Source organism: Artibeus jamaicensis, unplaced genomic scaffold (assembly GCF_021234435.1).
Source record: "Artibeus jamaicensis isolate MK-2021 breed Jamaican fruit bat unplaced genomic scaffold, CSHL_Jam_final contig_1346, whole genome shotgun sequence".
Taxonomy (NCBI): Eukaryota; Metazoa; Chordata; class Mammalia; order Chiroptera; family Phyllostomidae; genus Artibeus; species Artibeus jamaicensis.
Window position 1 is genome coordinate 147,452 of NW_026521265.1, and position 16,263 is coordinate 163,714.

Here is a 16,263-nt window from a genome sequence, read left to right on the forward strand (position 1 = left end):
AACAAAGGGTGTTGGGAGATCTGGACAGTTGCGTGCAAAATGATGACTCAACCATCAACTTAACACCATACACAAAAATAAACTCAGATGTAGAAAAGAGTAAAATACAAGTCCCGACACCATTAAAGTCCTAGGAGAGAACATAGGCAGGAAAATCTCAGGTATTTCACACAGCAATATTTTCACCCATATATTCTATATAACATGGGACATAAAGGAAAGAATAAATGGGACTTCATGAAATTAAAAAGCTTCTGCACAACTAAAGAAAACATCAGTAAAACAAAAGGTAACCCACAATAGGGGAAAATATTTGCTAGTGAAACCTCAGAGAAGTATTTGATCTTCAAAATATATAAAGAACCAACATGACTCCACTCCAGGAAATCAGATATCCAATTAAGAAGTACACGAACACCTGAACTGCCACTTCTCCAAGGACAACACAGAGAGGGCCCAGAGATATACTAGGATGCTGAGTATCACTAGCCATCACAGAGATGTAAATTACAACCACAGTGAGATACCACTTCATGCCAGTCAGAGTGGCCATCATAAACAAAGCAAAAACAGGTGCTAGCAAGCGTATGGAGAAAAGGGAACCCTAGTACACTGTAATACAAATATAGGCTCTATAGAAAAAGAGTATAGAATTTCCTCAAAACAATTAAAAATGGAACTGCCTGTTGATCCAGAAATTCTATGGCTGGAAATATACCATTATGCTTATGCTAAGTACAATACTCCAATTGGTAAAAGACAAATAACACATGATCTCATCTATAAGTGGAACCTAAGCAACAAAACAAACCAGAAAGCAAAACAGAGCCAGAGTCACAAAGAACAAACTGACAGTAACTAGATGGGATGAGAGACAGGGATAGAGAGAGAAACAAAAGGGAATGTTTGTCAAGGAACACACATAAAAGACCCAGGGACAAAGTGAATGGGATGTAGAACTGAGTTTTGGAGGAGGGGTAGGTGAAGTGTGTCCAAGTCATGGGGAAAAATGGCAACAACAGTACTTGAAAAATAATTAAAAAATTAAAATATTAATATAGTAACGCATCAGGGAAATTAAATTGTTAACTAGTATCAAATACACTGGACAGTGATTTGCATAAAAATATTCTAATTTTTATTTTTGCATGTTAATCTCAAGTACACATTTACAATAGTGTCATTCTTTTCTGTATGAATTTAAGTATTTTACAATGTGTACAGAGGAAGACATAATATTTAATAAGCTATTTCTATATAACAATAAATTATGTTCTTGTATAAATCTGGACCTCTTTAAAACATTGAACAGAAACATCCAATTTCTTAGCTTTGCTAATCAAATTGTTTTAAGAAATAAAATAGCCTACAACTAGTATCAATACATACCAGTAAGAACAATAACAATTTTTTTTGTTAAAGGCTTTATATTCACTAAACCAAAATTTAAATACCTTTTAAAGGTTTCAATACTGTGCTAAAAACAAAACAAAAATATTGTGCATGAATTCAGATTGTGAGAAAATAAAGTATGTAACATGTTTTGTTAAGTATATTTTAAAAATATAAATAGCTATCTTGTTTTAAATGTAAACTTTCATTTAAACATTTTCTTCTACATTACTTCAGGGAAAACAATTTCTTGGGAGATTTTTTAAAAATTATCACACACAAAAATAAGAGTTTTCAAGAACAGGACCATGGATGAATACTAAAAAGGGGATATATGAAAGAGCCAAAAGGGCTTAAGAGGTACCAAAAATCCTTTCTGTGGCTTTGGTTGGCTTTAGGTTTAAATTAGTATGTGTCTAAAACATCTGATTTGGAACTAAATTAATCTAGCCTTCATAAGTTCTCAAAACCACCAAAGAATTAGATTTCTTACCCAATAAATATAACTTCTGAATATGAGTATTAGCGGCACAAAGGCAAAAGGTAAACACATCACAGCAGTAGATGGCAGCACCTTAACAGGAGTTGCATTGTAGCTATTAGAGGGAATACAAATTTCAAATCTCCTTAAGTGCCCTAGCCAATTTAAGTAACCTGTATTAACAAAACCCAGTACTATTTTAATTAATTTTCCATCTACATTTATGACTATTTATGTTAACTTTCAAATAAAAAGAAAAAACTGTGAAAGACTTGGTGATTCCAAATAAAGCCTCACATTTTTCAATATGTGCATTACACCTTTACCTTATCTTCTAAAAGAATAAGTTCTTAAAAAACAGTTGTGTTAAATCTTTCCAACTCTGCTAACTGCTGAAAAAAGCAGGGTGAATCTGTCAAGTATAATTTGTATAATTCTCTAGTACATGAAGTCACTGCTTCCTAAGTACACCCTACTTTTGTAAAAAGACGTATCTTTTTCCAGGCTTCTCACTGAGAAACGATATTAATGTCTGAATAGTCATGAGCTTTTCAAAACTAGTAATTAAGTTGTGACACTAAAATTGTTAAGAACATATTTTATGTAGAAGTAACTTCTTTTCTGAATTACCAAAATTAGTCAAAATAAAAGATTACCTTTAGTCTTTAAAAATGAGTCTTTCTTTCTGAACCTACACTTGAATTTTAATCTCTATGAATAGAAAGTGTGCAAAAATGGTTTTCCTTATATCCCTGGATCTTCCCATTTGTTGTACATTTAATACTTTTCAGCAGTGACAAAATTGGCATTGTGTATATGTATGTAAAATAAGCAACAGAGAAGCACATATTAAATTTAGAATACATTTTCACATCCAGTTGCAAAAAACCCTATGACCACAATTTACCTCAAAAATTTTTCAAACCTTAGTTCATAGTAAGTCTCATTTGCAGAACACAAGTATTTCCAAGAAAAGCAGTATAGATAGACATAAGAAAACAAGAGTAATCAAAACCTTTCAGTAAGAATTTTTAAGTGTGTTATATGGACAGTATGTAAACACTTACAAAGTCAGTCAGAGGAAGCATATTGTCTGCTAAACCAAATAAAAATTAAATACAAGTCTACCAAAGTTCTCTTCGGTAGCATCATTGTCATGTGATCTCAAAATACTAAAAGGAAATGATTTTCATATTATAATTATACCTGAGTAGTATCTCCCACTCAGCAGATATATATTAACATGAAAAATTCATAGGGAAACAAAACCAAACCATCACTTTTAGAGTCCCCAATTTCATCATTTTTCATCTTTAAGTAGTCTGAGAAGAGTACCATCAAAGTGAATAAAGTAAATAAAATAAATAAAGTTCTAAGACTTAAACATTCAATGTAAGATCAGGGATTATTTAAATAAAAGAACTTGATTGTTGCTACTTTGCCCTCATTAAAAAAAAACAAAAACAGAATTCCCTATGAAATAATGTTTTAAAAAAGTCAACTAGAAGCAATATTTTATTTGTACACAGTATAAATGAATGTAATGTATATCTTATTCACATACAAGACTAACAGGCTTTAAAATCAATTTTCTACTTTAAGGACAGGATCTCTCCAAACATCTGTAGAAATGTCAGGGTGAGGCCACTTCTGTGTGATGCCGTATTATGTGCTGGTTCTTTTCTGAAGGTCTTCGGAACCCTTTCTTGCAGTACTCACAACGGTGGGGGTAGTCTTTCGTATGAATGGAAATAACATGCCGTTTAAAGCCCGAGGCATCTGTCGTGCTATACTCACAGTATTCACACTGATACACTTTCCTGCCACTGTGTGTCTTCATATGCTTTTTAAGCTCATTCTGTTGCCTGAATCCCTTTCTACACCTCTTACACCTAAAGGGAAGATCTTTCGTGTGAACCGAGAGAATATGGCGACTCAGAACAAATGGATCTGCAATCTTAAAGTCACAATGTCTACACTGGTGCATTTTTTTACCCTTGTGGGCAGCCACGTGTTTCTTGAGTTCTGAAGGCCTGTGAAAGCCTTTATCACACATGTCACACTTATGGGGGTAGTCCTTCGTGTGAACTGAAATTATGTGTCGTTTCAAATCACTTGAGTTCGAACTCTTGTGGTCGCAATGCACACACTGGTGTGTTTTGCTTTCTTGGTGAATAAGTGCATGTTGCTGCACGTCTTTGGTATCTAAGAAAGTCAGAAGACAAATGTCACACTTAAATGGTATCTCTTTACTATGCTTAGTTTTTATGTGTGTTTTTAAGTTAGAAGAGTCTGCAGACCGATATTCACAGTACTGGCATTTGTATGGCTTCTCCCCTGTGTGGATTCGCATGTGTTTTTTGAGCTCTGATGGGTGACGAAAACCTTTACCACATTCCACACAAATATGAGGAAAGTTCTTGCTATGGACTGCCAAAAGATGGCGATTCAATAACCCTTGTTCAGCTGTTTCATATTCACAGAATTTACACTTGTGCACTTTGTTGGCTTTTTCTTTGTGCACCATTCTGTGAGTAAACAAAGCCCCACTGTGAGAGAAACGCTTCCCACATTCTTCACATTCAATGGCTTTCTCTACCTTGCCAGACAGCTTATGGCTCTCCAGGTGGCTGTGCAAACTTATCTTCTTGTTGGTAGTATAATCACAGTCAGTACAGTGATACTTCTTCTTGGTAAAGTGTTCAGGATGATTTTTCATATGCCTTTTCAAAAAACCTCTGGATTTAAACTTTTTCCCACAAATTATGCAAGGATAGACAGTCAAGGGATGTCCATCAGGGCCTATTATTATTGCTAAGAAAAGAAAAAAACATGAGAGAACAACAAGTTCTGTTCTAATTTCTTCAAGAATATAAAGTGTATATTCTACACACCACTGGACAAGTGCTCCTAAATTACATTAACATACTTTTATTTTATTTCAACAAACAACATACAGTAATCTAGTAATAAAGAAAATCTGGTCCAACCCTGGCTGCTGTGGCTAAGTAGATTAAGAGTGAGCCTGTAAATCAAAGGGTCATTGGTCCAATTCCAACTCAGGACACATGCCTAGGTTGTAGGCCAGGTCCCTGGTTGGGAGCATGCTAAGAGACAAACACACACTGATGTTTCTCTTTCTCTTTTTCTCCCTCCTTTCCCCCCTTTAAAATAAAATCTCTTAAAGAAAAGAGAGAGAATATGGTCTAGAAACTTCATTCAGTCTGACTATACCAATTTCACTGTATAAATTTAAAGCTAAATTTAAATATCTAATGTAAATCATTCAAAAAAGTTCAACACTGAAAACTTATTTATTCCATGACACATTTAACTCAACTATAGAAAAATTTTGATATCCAAATCAGTATACACAATGTTACAAAAGTGTATGTCTAATAAATAACCAAAGTATTTGTCTTACTTCTCTGTAAATGATGCCTACTTTATGCTGACAGTAACAAATTCTTTATATATATTCACTTAAAGCTAACAAACATATTTCAGGAATTTATTTTCATTTCCACTAAAATAACCTAAGGTTTTAACTCTTTTTCCTGAATGTCTGAATGCAAAACAACTTATTCTTATCCAAGGTTATCATTCATGGATATCACTGAATTCTTAAAATATATTTATCAATTCAATACACAAAATACATGGTAGTTAATTAGCTAAAACACACTATACCACCTCTGTGGTACATACTAATTTCACTGAACTTCCATAAAGCACACTACGATGTGGAACTCATCTGCCCTCACCTGTTTGGTATTGCCTGGAATCTAGTCTTCTCCTTTTCTTTGGTTTTTGTTTAGCCAGTCTGCCAAGCCCAGCCGACTCATCTATGTGCAAGAGAGCACTTGCAGTGCCATTACAGTTTTCAATTCCATCAGAATTATTATTACCTAACAATGTGCATTAAAAAACAAAATTATACATTATACATTAACTTATTAACTACAGGAATGAAAAGTAAGGTCATCATACTCAATGATAAATTTCCATCTAGATAATGGATTTATGGCCATATGTATAGAGAAGACTGTAAGAAATAACTACCTTCAAATCTAACATCATTTTGCCCCATGAACATACTTTACTGTGATTCAAATTATAAAGTCATAGGCCAGTTATAATCAAGATAAAGAAATGCAGGTTGAAAGCCTATGTACATTTTATATAAAACAGACATAAAGGAAGTTCTTGTTAAAATTAAATGGGAAAAAAACTATGTAAGCTTCCTCCTCTTTTTCTTAACTCACTGTACTAGCATTTCCTATTTCTTAAAGACTATATATAGAAACTATTTTCAATTATAAGTTTATATTCAAGAACTATGAAAAAAAAAAAAAAGAACTATGAAGAGTTTGAGCTGTGTCACGTACCATAAGCTGCTGCCCAGGCTATTGGCATGAAGGTTTTCATTTCATTGTCATCAATTTGCTGTTCATGAACAGCAGCAGCTGCTGCTGCAACAGCAGCATCCTCCTCTCCGACAATCACCTCCATATACACTTCATCAGTGATTTCTGCAACAGCTAATTACAAAATTAGTAAGACACTTTTAGGACCAAGTTTATAAGACATCACACATGACCTCTTATTTCAATTCTGTCAACAAACAGAAAAAGATTCAAATACTACATACCTAAAACATTATTTTCATTGAACAAATGGTCTATAGATTTGTTGAATTGTTTTGCTTCCACCATAATTTCTTTTTCAAGTGACATCAGACACATAAAGTAACTGAGGTTCTTTACAATTTCACATAAAGAATATAAAACATGCTTACAGCAGTTGTTTACTTTATTCAAATATACTTGCATTTTAAATTAAAAAGATACAGATATATAAAAGTTTCCCAGAAAAAGTCCACCTACTTACTTAAATCTTCATCTTCTTGTTGAGAGTCACTGACAGTCATATAAACCATCTTTTCTCTTGGCACACGTATACTGCCATTCTGGTCTAGTACTTCAATTCTATTCTCATTCTCAGTTTCACTCTCCACAATGTCTACAGTGCCACCTAGCACAAAAAAATGACAGCTCCAAGAATTCATATGGAAAGTTAATTTTCACCAGTATCATTTTAACAAATAATTACCTCTTCCAACAATTTATATAAGTACATTGGAAATCTATTATTTTTACTACTTTTCTTTAGGTTGATGTGTTTAATAAGGATATATAACATACTGAAGGTTTCCTCTTACCTAAGTCATCCTCTCCAGGGTCAGCTTTGAAAATGTACACCTTAATGACTTCAGGGCAAGTGCCATCCACTTTACAAGAACTGATTTCTGACTCTGTGTCTATAGTCATTTCAGAAGAACCATTCTGATCTATTTTGTCAGTATCATCCACTAAAAAGAAAAGACACAAACCACAAATTAATAGCAGATACTTAAAATAAAATATTACTATTTTCAAAAGTTCTTTTCACAAATACAATCTCTAACTCAACTCATATAAAACTGGATTTAGAAAGTAGTGGATATATTTTGAAGGTCTTCTAAAAGTAGGATGAGACAGTAAAGTAACAGACACTTTACTTAAAACACATGATAGTCTTTTAACAGAAAATTAATTGAAAGTTTAAAAAGATTAATAAAATGATTATGATTATTTTATCCCAAGATATACTCATTAGGTATAAGCAATATGATAATCTCAAAAATCTTGGGAAAAATATTCTGGTAGTAAAATTAAGATATAACATAAGTATTTTATTAGTACTAATGTTTACCTCAATATTTTCTTATTGGTTTATATTACCATTTTAATTTATTTAAATATAAAAATATTATTTTCAGAAACACTGCAATATTTAGTGTATGCATCGAAAGTACACATCAAATTGTTTAAACATAAAACTGCACATACACACATAATATATACATACACATAACACAAATGATTTCATTAAAAAAATGAGTCATTATACACAAATGCAGCCATGTATACTTAAAGACATTCTTGCATACCTTAATGCTGGCTGCCTATTTTATAATTTTCAGGAAAAAAATAAGAAACCTACCATTTCTTACCAATAAAGACCGACAATTCGAAAAAAGAGACTTGTAGAGACTACGAAACATTTTATATTTCACACTTTATAAAAGTAGCCAAGGAAATAGCATTGCATTATGCTTAGGGTTTGGAAAATTAACTCAAGTAAAAAGTATTATCAAAATCATAGACTGAATCAGAATAAACACCAAAAATACAATTTCCACATAACAGAAACCTTTTTCATTCACTTATGATCATCCAGTGGCACAAAATAGTTTAAGAAGAAAACTTAGTCAGTCAATACAATTTATCTTACCACCAAAGTTAGATTTACTGATAAGCATAACAGACAACCATTGAAGAAATGTTCTCTCTACTCTAGATACAACTGGCCTGACAGAGAAAAACATTAAAAACATATAGTGGAGAAAACCAAATATCAGAAAAGAAGACTAATGATGTTACTTGTTTTTAATACCCTCATCAAGCCTTTCCTTTTCCTTTTCCATATTCCTAAAAATAGATGTAGGTACCCTTTTGGCTGCATACTTTTTTCAATTTAACAAAGAATCACAACTATAAGTCAGACTCCGGGCTAGGTAGTGAGATAACAAATATGAGAAAGTCTTGGACTCAAAGAGATTTGTAATTCACAGGAAAAGCAGGTAACAAATAATTATTTTAAAAATGTGATGATGATAATAAAAATACAGCTAATATTTATTGACTACTACATGCTGGCTATAGTAAGTCTATAAGAAAAGTGTCAAAATACATGCCAACACTGTACACAACAGAGGAAACTGAAGTTTAAAAAAGTTGAATGACTATCTTATCTGACAAAACAAACATAGCTAGTAGCTAGCAAAGCCAGAATTCAAAATTTAATTCATGTGATTCACAACTAATAATCAACTTCTGATATTTTAAAAATGTATATACCCTACATGATTTAAGTCATTGGAGGCTATTAACGGGTAATAACTAACTAGAGAAGGTTTTTATTAGTAGAGAAGAGATAAGTATGTTCATGATTCAAGCACAACTCAGCTAACACTTTGGTAATAGTTTTGTCTACTATTTTTTTTATTTTTGCTTAAACTCTTATATAAACCTAAAACTTTACATCTTTAAAATACATCTGCATACTCCTCATCATGTCAAAATATTCAAAAATTACATTTGTCTAAATTGACATTCTTATATAGACATACACAGAACATTCCTATGTAGAACTTTAAAATGAATTTAGAATTTCAAAAACCAACATTAAAAAGTAAAAAAAAAACCACAGTGACACTGTATTTAATTTCTTATCAGTGATCAAGACCAAACCTATGCCAAATAAACAGCACAAAATATTTCTAAATAGCATTCTCAAATCTTACTTATGGACATGAACAACTCATTTTGCAACTCATGTACAAAGCCAAGAAGGAACATCCTCATGGGCCAGTAACAAAACATCACTGATGTTCTTGGTGAAAATGTTTTTGCAAAGGCTGTATGTGGGTGTCACATTAAAATAAGTTGAGAATTCTATGTAAGGCATACACTTCTTCAAGGTTTTTTGTTGCTGTTAATAAGAAAAGGAAAGGAGCAGTAATCAGAATGGATTGCTGGTGCAAAGAGATTATCGTTCAACGATAAAAATATACATGTTCATAGTCTACATGTATGAACTACATAGTCTACATAGTCTACATAGTCTACATGTCCTTCACAGAGAGGACATGGTAAATTGCCGGATCTAGACAATGACAGAAAAGGAAGATGATGAAACCGGGAGCAAAGATGAAGTTAAAGTAAAATTAATATTGCTTTTGAAATCAGAAAATAGAAATTAAATACCAACTTGGAACACAGGTATGTTGTTTAGGGGGAGACAGCAGGGCAGGAGTTTGTAATGCAAAAAGAAAGAAGAAATCCTGACTGGCAGCTTCAACTGCATACACACAAGAGGCAGCAAACATTTTGGTAAACAGAGAAGTGAAGAGAAAGAACTAACACAAAGAAAGCTTACTGGCATCAAGGTTCAGAAAGCTTAGCAACTCTTCAAGAATTTATTCGAAACAGTTACAACTCATTTATGACTTACAACTCATACAGATTTACATTCTTTAAATTAGAAATAATACATGAATACCTACATAAACACATTTCCTAAAACCTGACCTTAACTATCTAAACTAAAGTATTTTGTGTTTTATAAATATACTTTTTTGGCAGAAATAGGCATCATATCCTTAATTCTATTCTGATGTATATTTAGCCATTTTTTTTGGAAAGTTATATATTTTTAAAACATATATAGCTGACTGAAGCGTATTTTCCTTAAGGTGGCTTCGGACTATCATACTGAGATGTTTAACAGGATAAAGATCTTAGTATCAAACCAGACATGAGAATCCAAAACAAGTTTACAAATTCTTTAGAAAATTACTCTCTGGATTTAATACTCTATGATGGGACTGGCCTACTTCTGAGAACATTATAAAAAGTGATACTAAACAAGTTCTGAAGAATGTGAAGTGCTACGTCTACTATACACTGGTTATTTTTAGAAAGTGTTCCCAGAAATGTAGATAACTATAAAATTTCTGAGCACTGAAAAATCTAATAATGTGCATCTTGAAAAATGTCACATTATTTACATTTACCTATTGCCTGTCAAACATCTTTCCAATTACTTCTGTTTTTAAAATTATCTAATGGTAATTTTAATTTTAAAAACACCTCAAATACAAGCCTGGCTGGTGTCACTCAGTGGATTGAGCACCGGCCTGTGAACCACACGATCGTGGTTCGATTCCCAGTCAGGGCACATGACTACCTGGGTCGCATACCAGTTCCCAGCAGGGGATGCATGAGAGGCAACCATACATTGATATTTCTCTCCCTCTCTCCTTCCCTTCCCCTTTAAAGATAAATAGATAAAATCTTAAGACAACCTCAAAAATAATGTTTATCCAAGAAAAGCAAAGCTATCTACACGAGAAAAAAGTACAACTCACCTTGAAAATTTCACTTCAAAAAGGTCTTATTAATTCAACCAGTAAAATTACTTAAAGAAATATTACCAAAGTGACTTACTAAAAAAATTAAAAACTTTAGGTGTCACTATTCACATTCTCACTGACTTGTTCAAAACTGCCATTAAAATTTAAAAACATTTAAAAAAAAGGCAGGACTAAAGTTAGTCATCAGATAATATGATTTCTGCACAACTGCTTTAAAAGAAAAAACATAGTAATAACAAACAAGAATGTTAGAGTAAGTCCTCTCCCAAAAAGAGAAATGTAATTTCTGAAAATTAAGACTGCTTCTAATATCTACCTTTTTTATTTAACACCTTAACACTTCTAATATTTTATATATGCTATACTTCTAAATATTTTGCCTCACTTTTCCCAGATAAGGAAATAAAAGCTTTCGGATGGTATGTGATCTGACTCAAGTGAGAGAGTTCCAAAATAAGAGTTTAGGGGATGGAATGAGAAAGATGCCTGTTTTAACACTCAGACTTTCATTTTCATCTGGTTATATAAAATCTAATTTCTCTAAGATTACGAAGAAATTCACTGTAATTTGCAAAAAAGAAAACAAATGATAATGGATTTGCACAAGAACTGTTTTATCTGTTTCATCTCACAGACAAAATTCTTAATCATTCTCACTGTTCCTACTCAAGTATATTGGTTGCTTCTCCATTCATTTAGCCTAATCTCTGAAAATCAGACTATTTTTAGTTTACCACTGCCATTCCAGGAACACAACAAAAATTACACTTGATTTCTTTCTCCCTAGGTTTCCCATAAAACACCCCTAGTCAGATTTACAAAGACAAAGACACAGTAAGACACCATACTCACGCAGTGTTCTTTTCCTACCAAGTAAAACAGAAATCATTCTAGCAACTGCCCAAACTCCTTCCCGCTTTCACTCCCTGTCAAAATACCCCACAATGTGCCCTATGTTTAAGCAATTCTTAATTATTTTATCCTTCAACTTTACTTTAAAAAAAAGTTTTTGTAGAGATGATTCACCTTACAGTACTATCTCCCAGAACTGTCAATTAAATCTATAATATTAGTCAGATATTTCTTTATGTACCTAAACAAGTAAAAGAATTGAAGAAAATAAATATAACTTTGTAAATACAAATTATGGTATTTTAAAAAAATTATTCGATTCCCAGTCTGAGCACATGCCTGGGTTGCAGGCCAGTTCCCAGCAGGGGACACACGAGAGGCAACCATACATTGATATTTCTCTCCCTATCTCCTTCCCTTCCCCTCTAAAAAATAAGTAAATAAAATATTTTTAAAAATTAAAATTAAACCAAATCCAACAACAAAATCTATTAAATTGTACAGCTGATCATTCTATTGTCTTATATATTCTTCCAATTCCTACGTTAGTCCCTCGTTTCATTACACTTAACCTGAAGAACCACAAACATAGTTTTTACACTTATGCAACTAAATCTTAATCAAGAAAAGAAACTCCATAACACTACGGTCCCATTTTTAAATACCAGAAAAACTCTATCTCATATTTTCTTCTTAAGACTCCAATACCACCTACTCGATTGAGGTTAACTTCCTAATTCCCTGAGAACTAAATCACCATAAAAGACAATTCACTACATTTGTCTGTCCACCTGGCAACAACTAAACCCAGAAATGCTGTCTTCACTGTTTCCATAACCCTAATTGCGCTCCTATTTAAAACCAATTCCTCTGCTTAAGCACCTAATTATACATTCTCTTTCAGCAATTATCTTTGACATCATTAATTTATCTACCATCTACAAGATTGTATGAACAAATAGGCTTTCTCTCTACCCTCTTAAAACAACAAAACCATGCTTTCTTGATCCCTATCTCCTGCAAGCTACTGCTTTATTTCTCCAATTTGTCTCATTCCACATCCTCTAAACTCTCATTTGGGTTTTGCCCATGACTTCACAAAAAAAAATGTTCACCAACATTATTCACCCCCAATTCTCAGGAAACATTTCACTCGCCCTAGCATCATCTGACAGATGTACATTGTCCTTTGTAACTCATTTTCCTCACTTGGATTATGTGACCAAACCTCTTGCTTCCCTCCTACCTTAGCGTCCATGCCTTCTCAGCCTGTTGCCAGTGTCTCTTTTCTCCTACCACTTAATGTAGCAAAACTCAGGATTTAATCCTTGGCCTCCTTTCCTTTGTCTATAATCAACTATACCTCTACATGAAGGAAGTCTCTGTGAAGGGAAAGAACTTGCATTTATTTTGTTCATGGATCCCAAAAGTCTACAACAATGCCAGGCATAAAAACCTATTCAATGTTCATTTGTCAGATGTTTAAGTGCTGGTGTTGAAGTCAACATCTGTAAATCCAAAAGAAAAAAAAGATTTTAAAAAGCATGACGATCTAAGCAATATTTTGAAAATAATAAATTTGGAACCATTATTTTAAAGACAGTATCTATCACCTTTTGTTATTAATAAAAGAATCCCACTTATAAATTATGCTATCTGAAATATTTTGCAGTTAGTAGTTTTTAGACAATATGTCACCTAACCTTAATGTGCTGTTTGGTCTAATTTGAAATTAATTAATACCAGTCATTTTACTAATGTCTTCATTTGTGCATCCTTTCTATTGATTCTTTGTTTGCTCTGGAAATTATTCAGTATCTCTAAAATCCTGGATACCTGAGAATTATCTATAATTTAGTAACAAAGAATAAGGTGGCTAATTATAAAACTGTTTGGATATAGTTTCATCAAAATTTTTATACAATGCTACACTATGTGTAATTGTGTATTTTGATATGAGTGTCCACATAACATTATCCTTAAAGTTAACTAACATAACTGTAAGTTTGACTTGATTACTTTGTCATTGTCGATTTCTTATAACAATGAATTGCCTCAGATCATTCATCATTCTTTTCAATGTTGAGATAAAATTCACATACTGTAAAATTTACTCCTTTACAGTAATGTGAAGTACAATTCTATAGATTTTTGGAAACTTACAGCTGTGCAATCATCATCCCTATCTATTTGCAGAAAATTTCCATCGTCCTAGAACAGTATCTGTCTTCTTTAGCTAATCCCTTTCCCCAATCTATCCCACAATTAGATTAGGCGACCCCCAGTTTTTCTTTCCTGATATACCTACTCTAGGCATTCCGTATATTTCTCACACTTTTTAATTTTTATTTTGTGGAGATGGGAAGGTGGGCAGAAAGAGAAGAAAACATCAATGTATGGCTGCCTCTCAAATGTCCCCTACTGGGGACCTGGCCTTAAACCCAGGCATGTGCCCTGACTGGGTATCAAACTGGCAACCCTTTGATTTGCAGGCTGGACCTCAATCAGCTGAGCCACATCAGCTGAGGTTATTTCTTACACTTTTAAAGTTCATCCATGTTGCTGTCACTAGTCCTTCATTTCTTCTGATGCCCAAATAATATTTCATAGTAAGGTAATATCACATTTTTAAAACTAAGTAATGAACTGATGAGCATTAGGGTTGTTTCTACTTGGTGGATATTAGAATTAATAATGCTGCTATAAGCATTTGTGTAAAAACTTGAGTGAATGCTTGCTTTCAATTCTCCTGGGCAAACAGTTGAATATCGTGGCATTGTAATTCCATGTTTAATGTTTTCAGGAATTGCCAAATTTTTCTAAATGTCTACACAATTTATTCCCACTAGAAATTTATGAGTGTTCCAAAGTCTAATCATTCTTGAAAGTGACAGTTATTTGCCATTTTTAAAATTCCCGTTTCTCATTATAGTTTTGATTTACATTTTTGTATTACTAATAAAGTGCATGTTTCATGTGCTTACCTTCTTCCTTGAAAAAAATGTCTATTCTTATGATCTCTGACCTACTTTTAAGGATTCCTACTTTAAATTTTGAGACAGCATTCTCATACTTTCCTTTAATTGTTACATACGGTTCCCTTTATTTGAAACAGCTTCTTGAAAAATCTTTATTAGCACATTTACTGTCTGGGATTCTCAGAATGCATTTCAGTGTACTGTATTTTCTGTGTGAGCCATACTATATGTCTCTGTATGTCTCATAATTTCTCTTGAAACAAAAGATTTCTAAATATAATGCAGTAATACTTGAGATCAGATCCTCCCATTTGCTCAATTTGGCATTCCTGCTCACGTGATAACTTTTGTTTAATTCCATAAAGTTTGTGTTGTTTGTATTGTTTGTATTGTGTGCCCACTGAGTAATAAGAGAAATGGTCAACTACTGACTGGGACTTCCACACAGTCAGTAATTCTTCCATTTTGCTAAGAAGCACATTTTAGCTTGGCAATTTATACTTCACACTGACTCACTTCCTGCTTGGGCAGAACTTCAAGATGAGTCAAAGGTTTGAGGTTAAATTCTTGCCAAGTTTCTTCCTACCATAGGCACAGCCCTTGAATTATCATATTCAAAAATTACTGGACTATATCCCATTTTTTCAAAGCTCCCCGCTATGGACATCTAATTCCACAGATTTTTCTAAGCTTCACATTTCTAACACTTACTATTTTCCCTAATTGTGTATCTATGGCCTTACTTAACAGTGGTGTTCAATAATTATCTCTGATCTTTTCTGAGAACTCCAGAGAAAGGTCCGTTCACTAGCAAACTCACAATCTCCATAAAAACGGAGACAACCTTACAAATGAGGTCTTCCAAAGAACAATTAGGTCAAATAATGACAATTTTCTTGAAATGGGACTTGAAGGAGTTCTGACACCATCATGCCCTCTCTAGTAGCTGTCAGGATATTAATGTTTATTGTGGTAAAACTGGATATTGGTTTGAGGGTACACTCACACACCTCTGGGAGGAGTGGATGTGAACAGTTAAAAGGCCACAAAATTAGATGTTGTTACAATGATTTAGCATTTTTTGTGTGTAATAAATGAGTCCCTGTAATGCTGAAAGTTAGTTTCCACAGTTCTGAAAGTTTATTGTGGCCATTTCTGTAAGTGTTCTGGTTCTACCTACAGATAAGAAGATTTTTAATAACTGTCAGATAAAATTTTCTCCCATAACTTTCCCATGTTAATTTTCTTCTTTTCTGCATAGAAAAGAAGAAAACTATTTGTCTTCTTTATCTATCAATTTCTCCATAATCATGTCCGTATCTTTCTTTAACTATTTCATTGTGCCATTTTTGACAAGTTCTTTTTATTAATACTTTTAATAGCTACCTCCCATTCGGTTTTCTGGCAGTGCCGCCCAGAAGACCACGGCGAAGGCCCCATGTCCCACGAGGTCCCTCTTGCTGTACTCGAAGTCGCCCACCACACTGTGCCATTTTTAAAGCCTGGTCACAAAAGCCCTG

General features: G+C 33.2%; 1 protein-coding gene across 6 annotated transcripts in view; it reads right to left on the bottom strand.

The window, feature by feature from the left end:
* Window positions 1-1,095: 1,095 nt before the first annotated feature.
* LOC128627728 (zinc finger X-chromosomal protein-like) overlaps window positions 1,096-16,263 on the bottom strand; it is a 51,493-nt gene continuing 36,325 nt past the window's right edge. For 2 of the 6 annotated variants that reach the window (XM_053667200.1, XM_053667176.1), the window contains 5 exons: window positions 7,095-7,244; window positions 6,764-6,907; window positions 6,262-6,414; window positions 5,638-5,781; window positions 1,097-4,687 (listed from right to left, as the gene is read on the bottom strand). In XM_053667200.1, coding sequence (XP_053523175.1) covers window positions 3,507-4,687; window positions 5,638-5,781; window positions 6,262-6,414; window positions 6,764-6,907; window positions 7,095-7,203 — 1,731 coding nt within the window. In that variant the 5' untranslated portion in view covers window positions 7,204-7,244 and the 3' untranslated portion in view covers window positions 1,097-3,506. Of the gene's footprint in view, window positions 4,688-5,637; window positions 5,782-6,261; window positions 6,415-6,763; window positions 6,908-7,094; window positions 7,245-9,281; window positions 9,452-16,263 lie in introns of those variants that run through there. The other 4 variants (XM_053667186.1, XM_053667174.1, XM_053667199.1 and 1 more) reach the window with 3 other exon arrangements.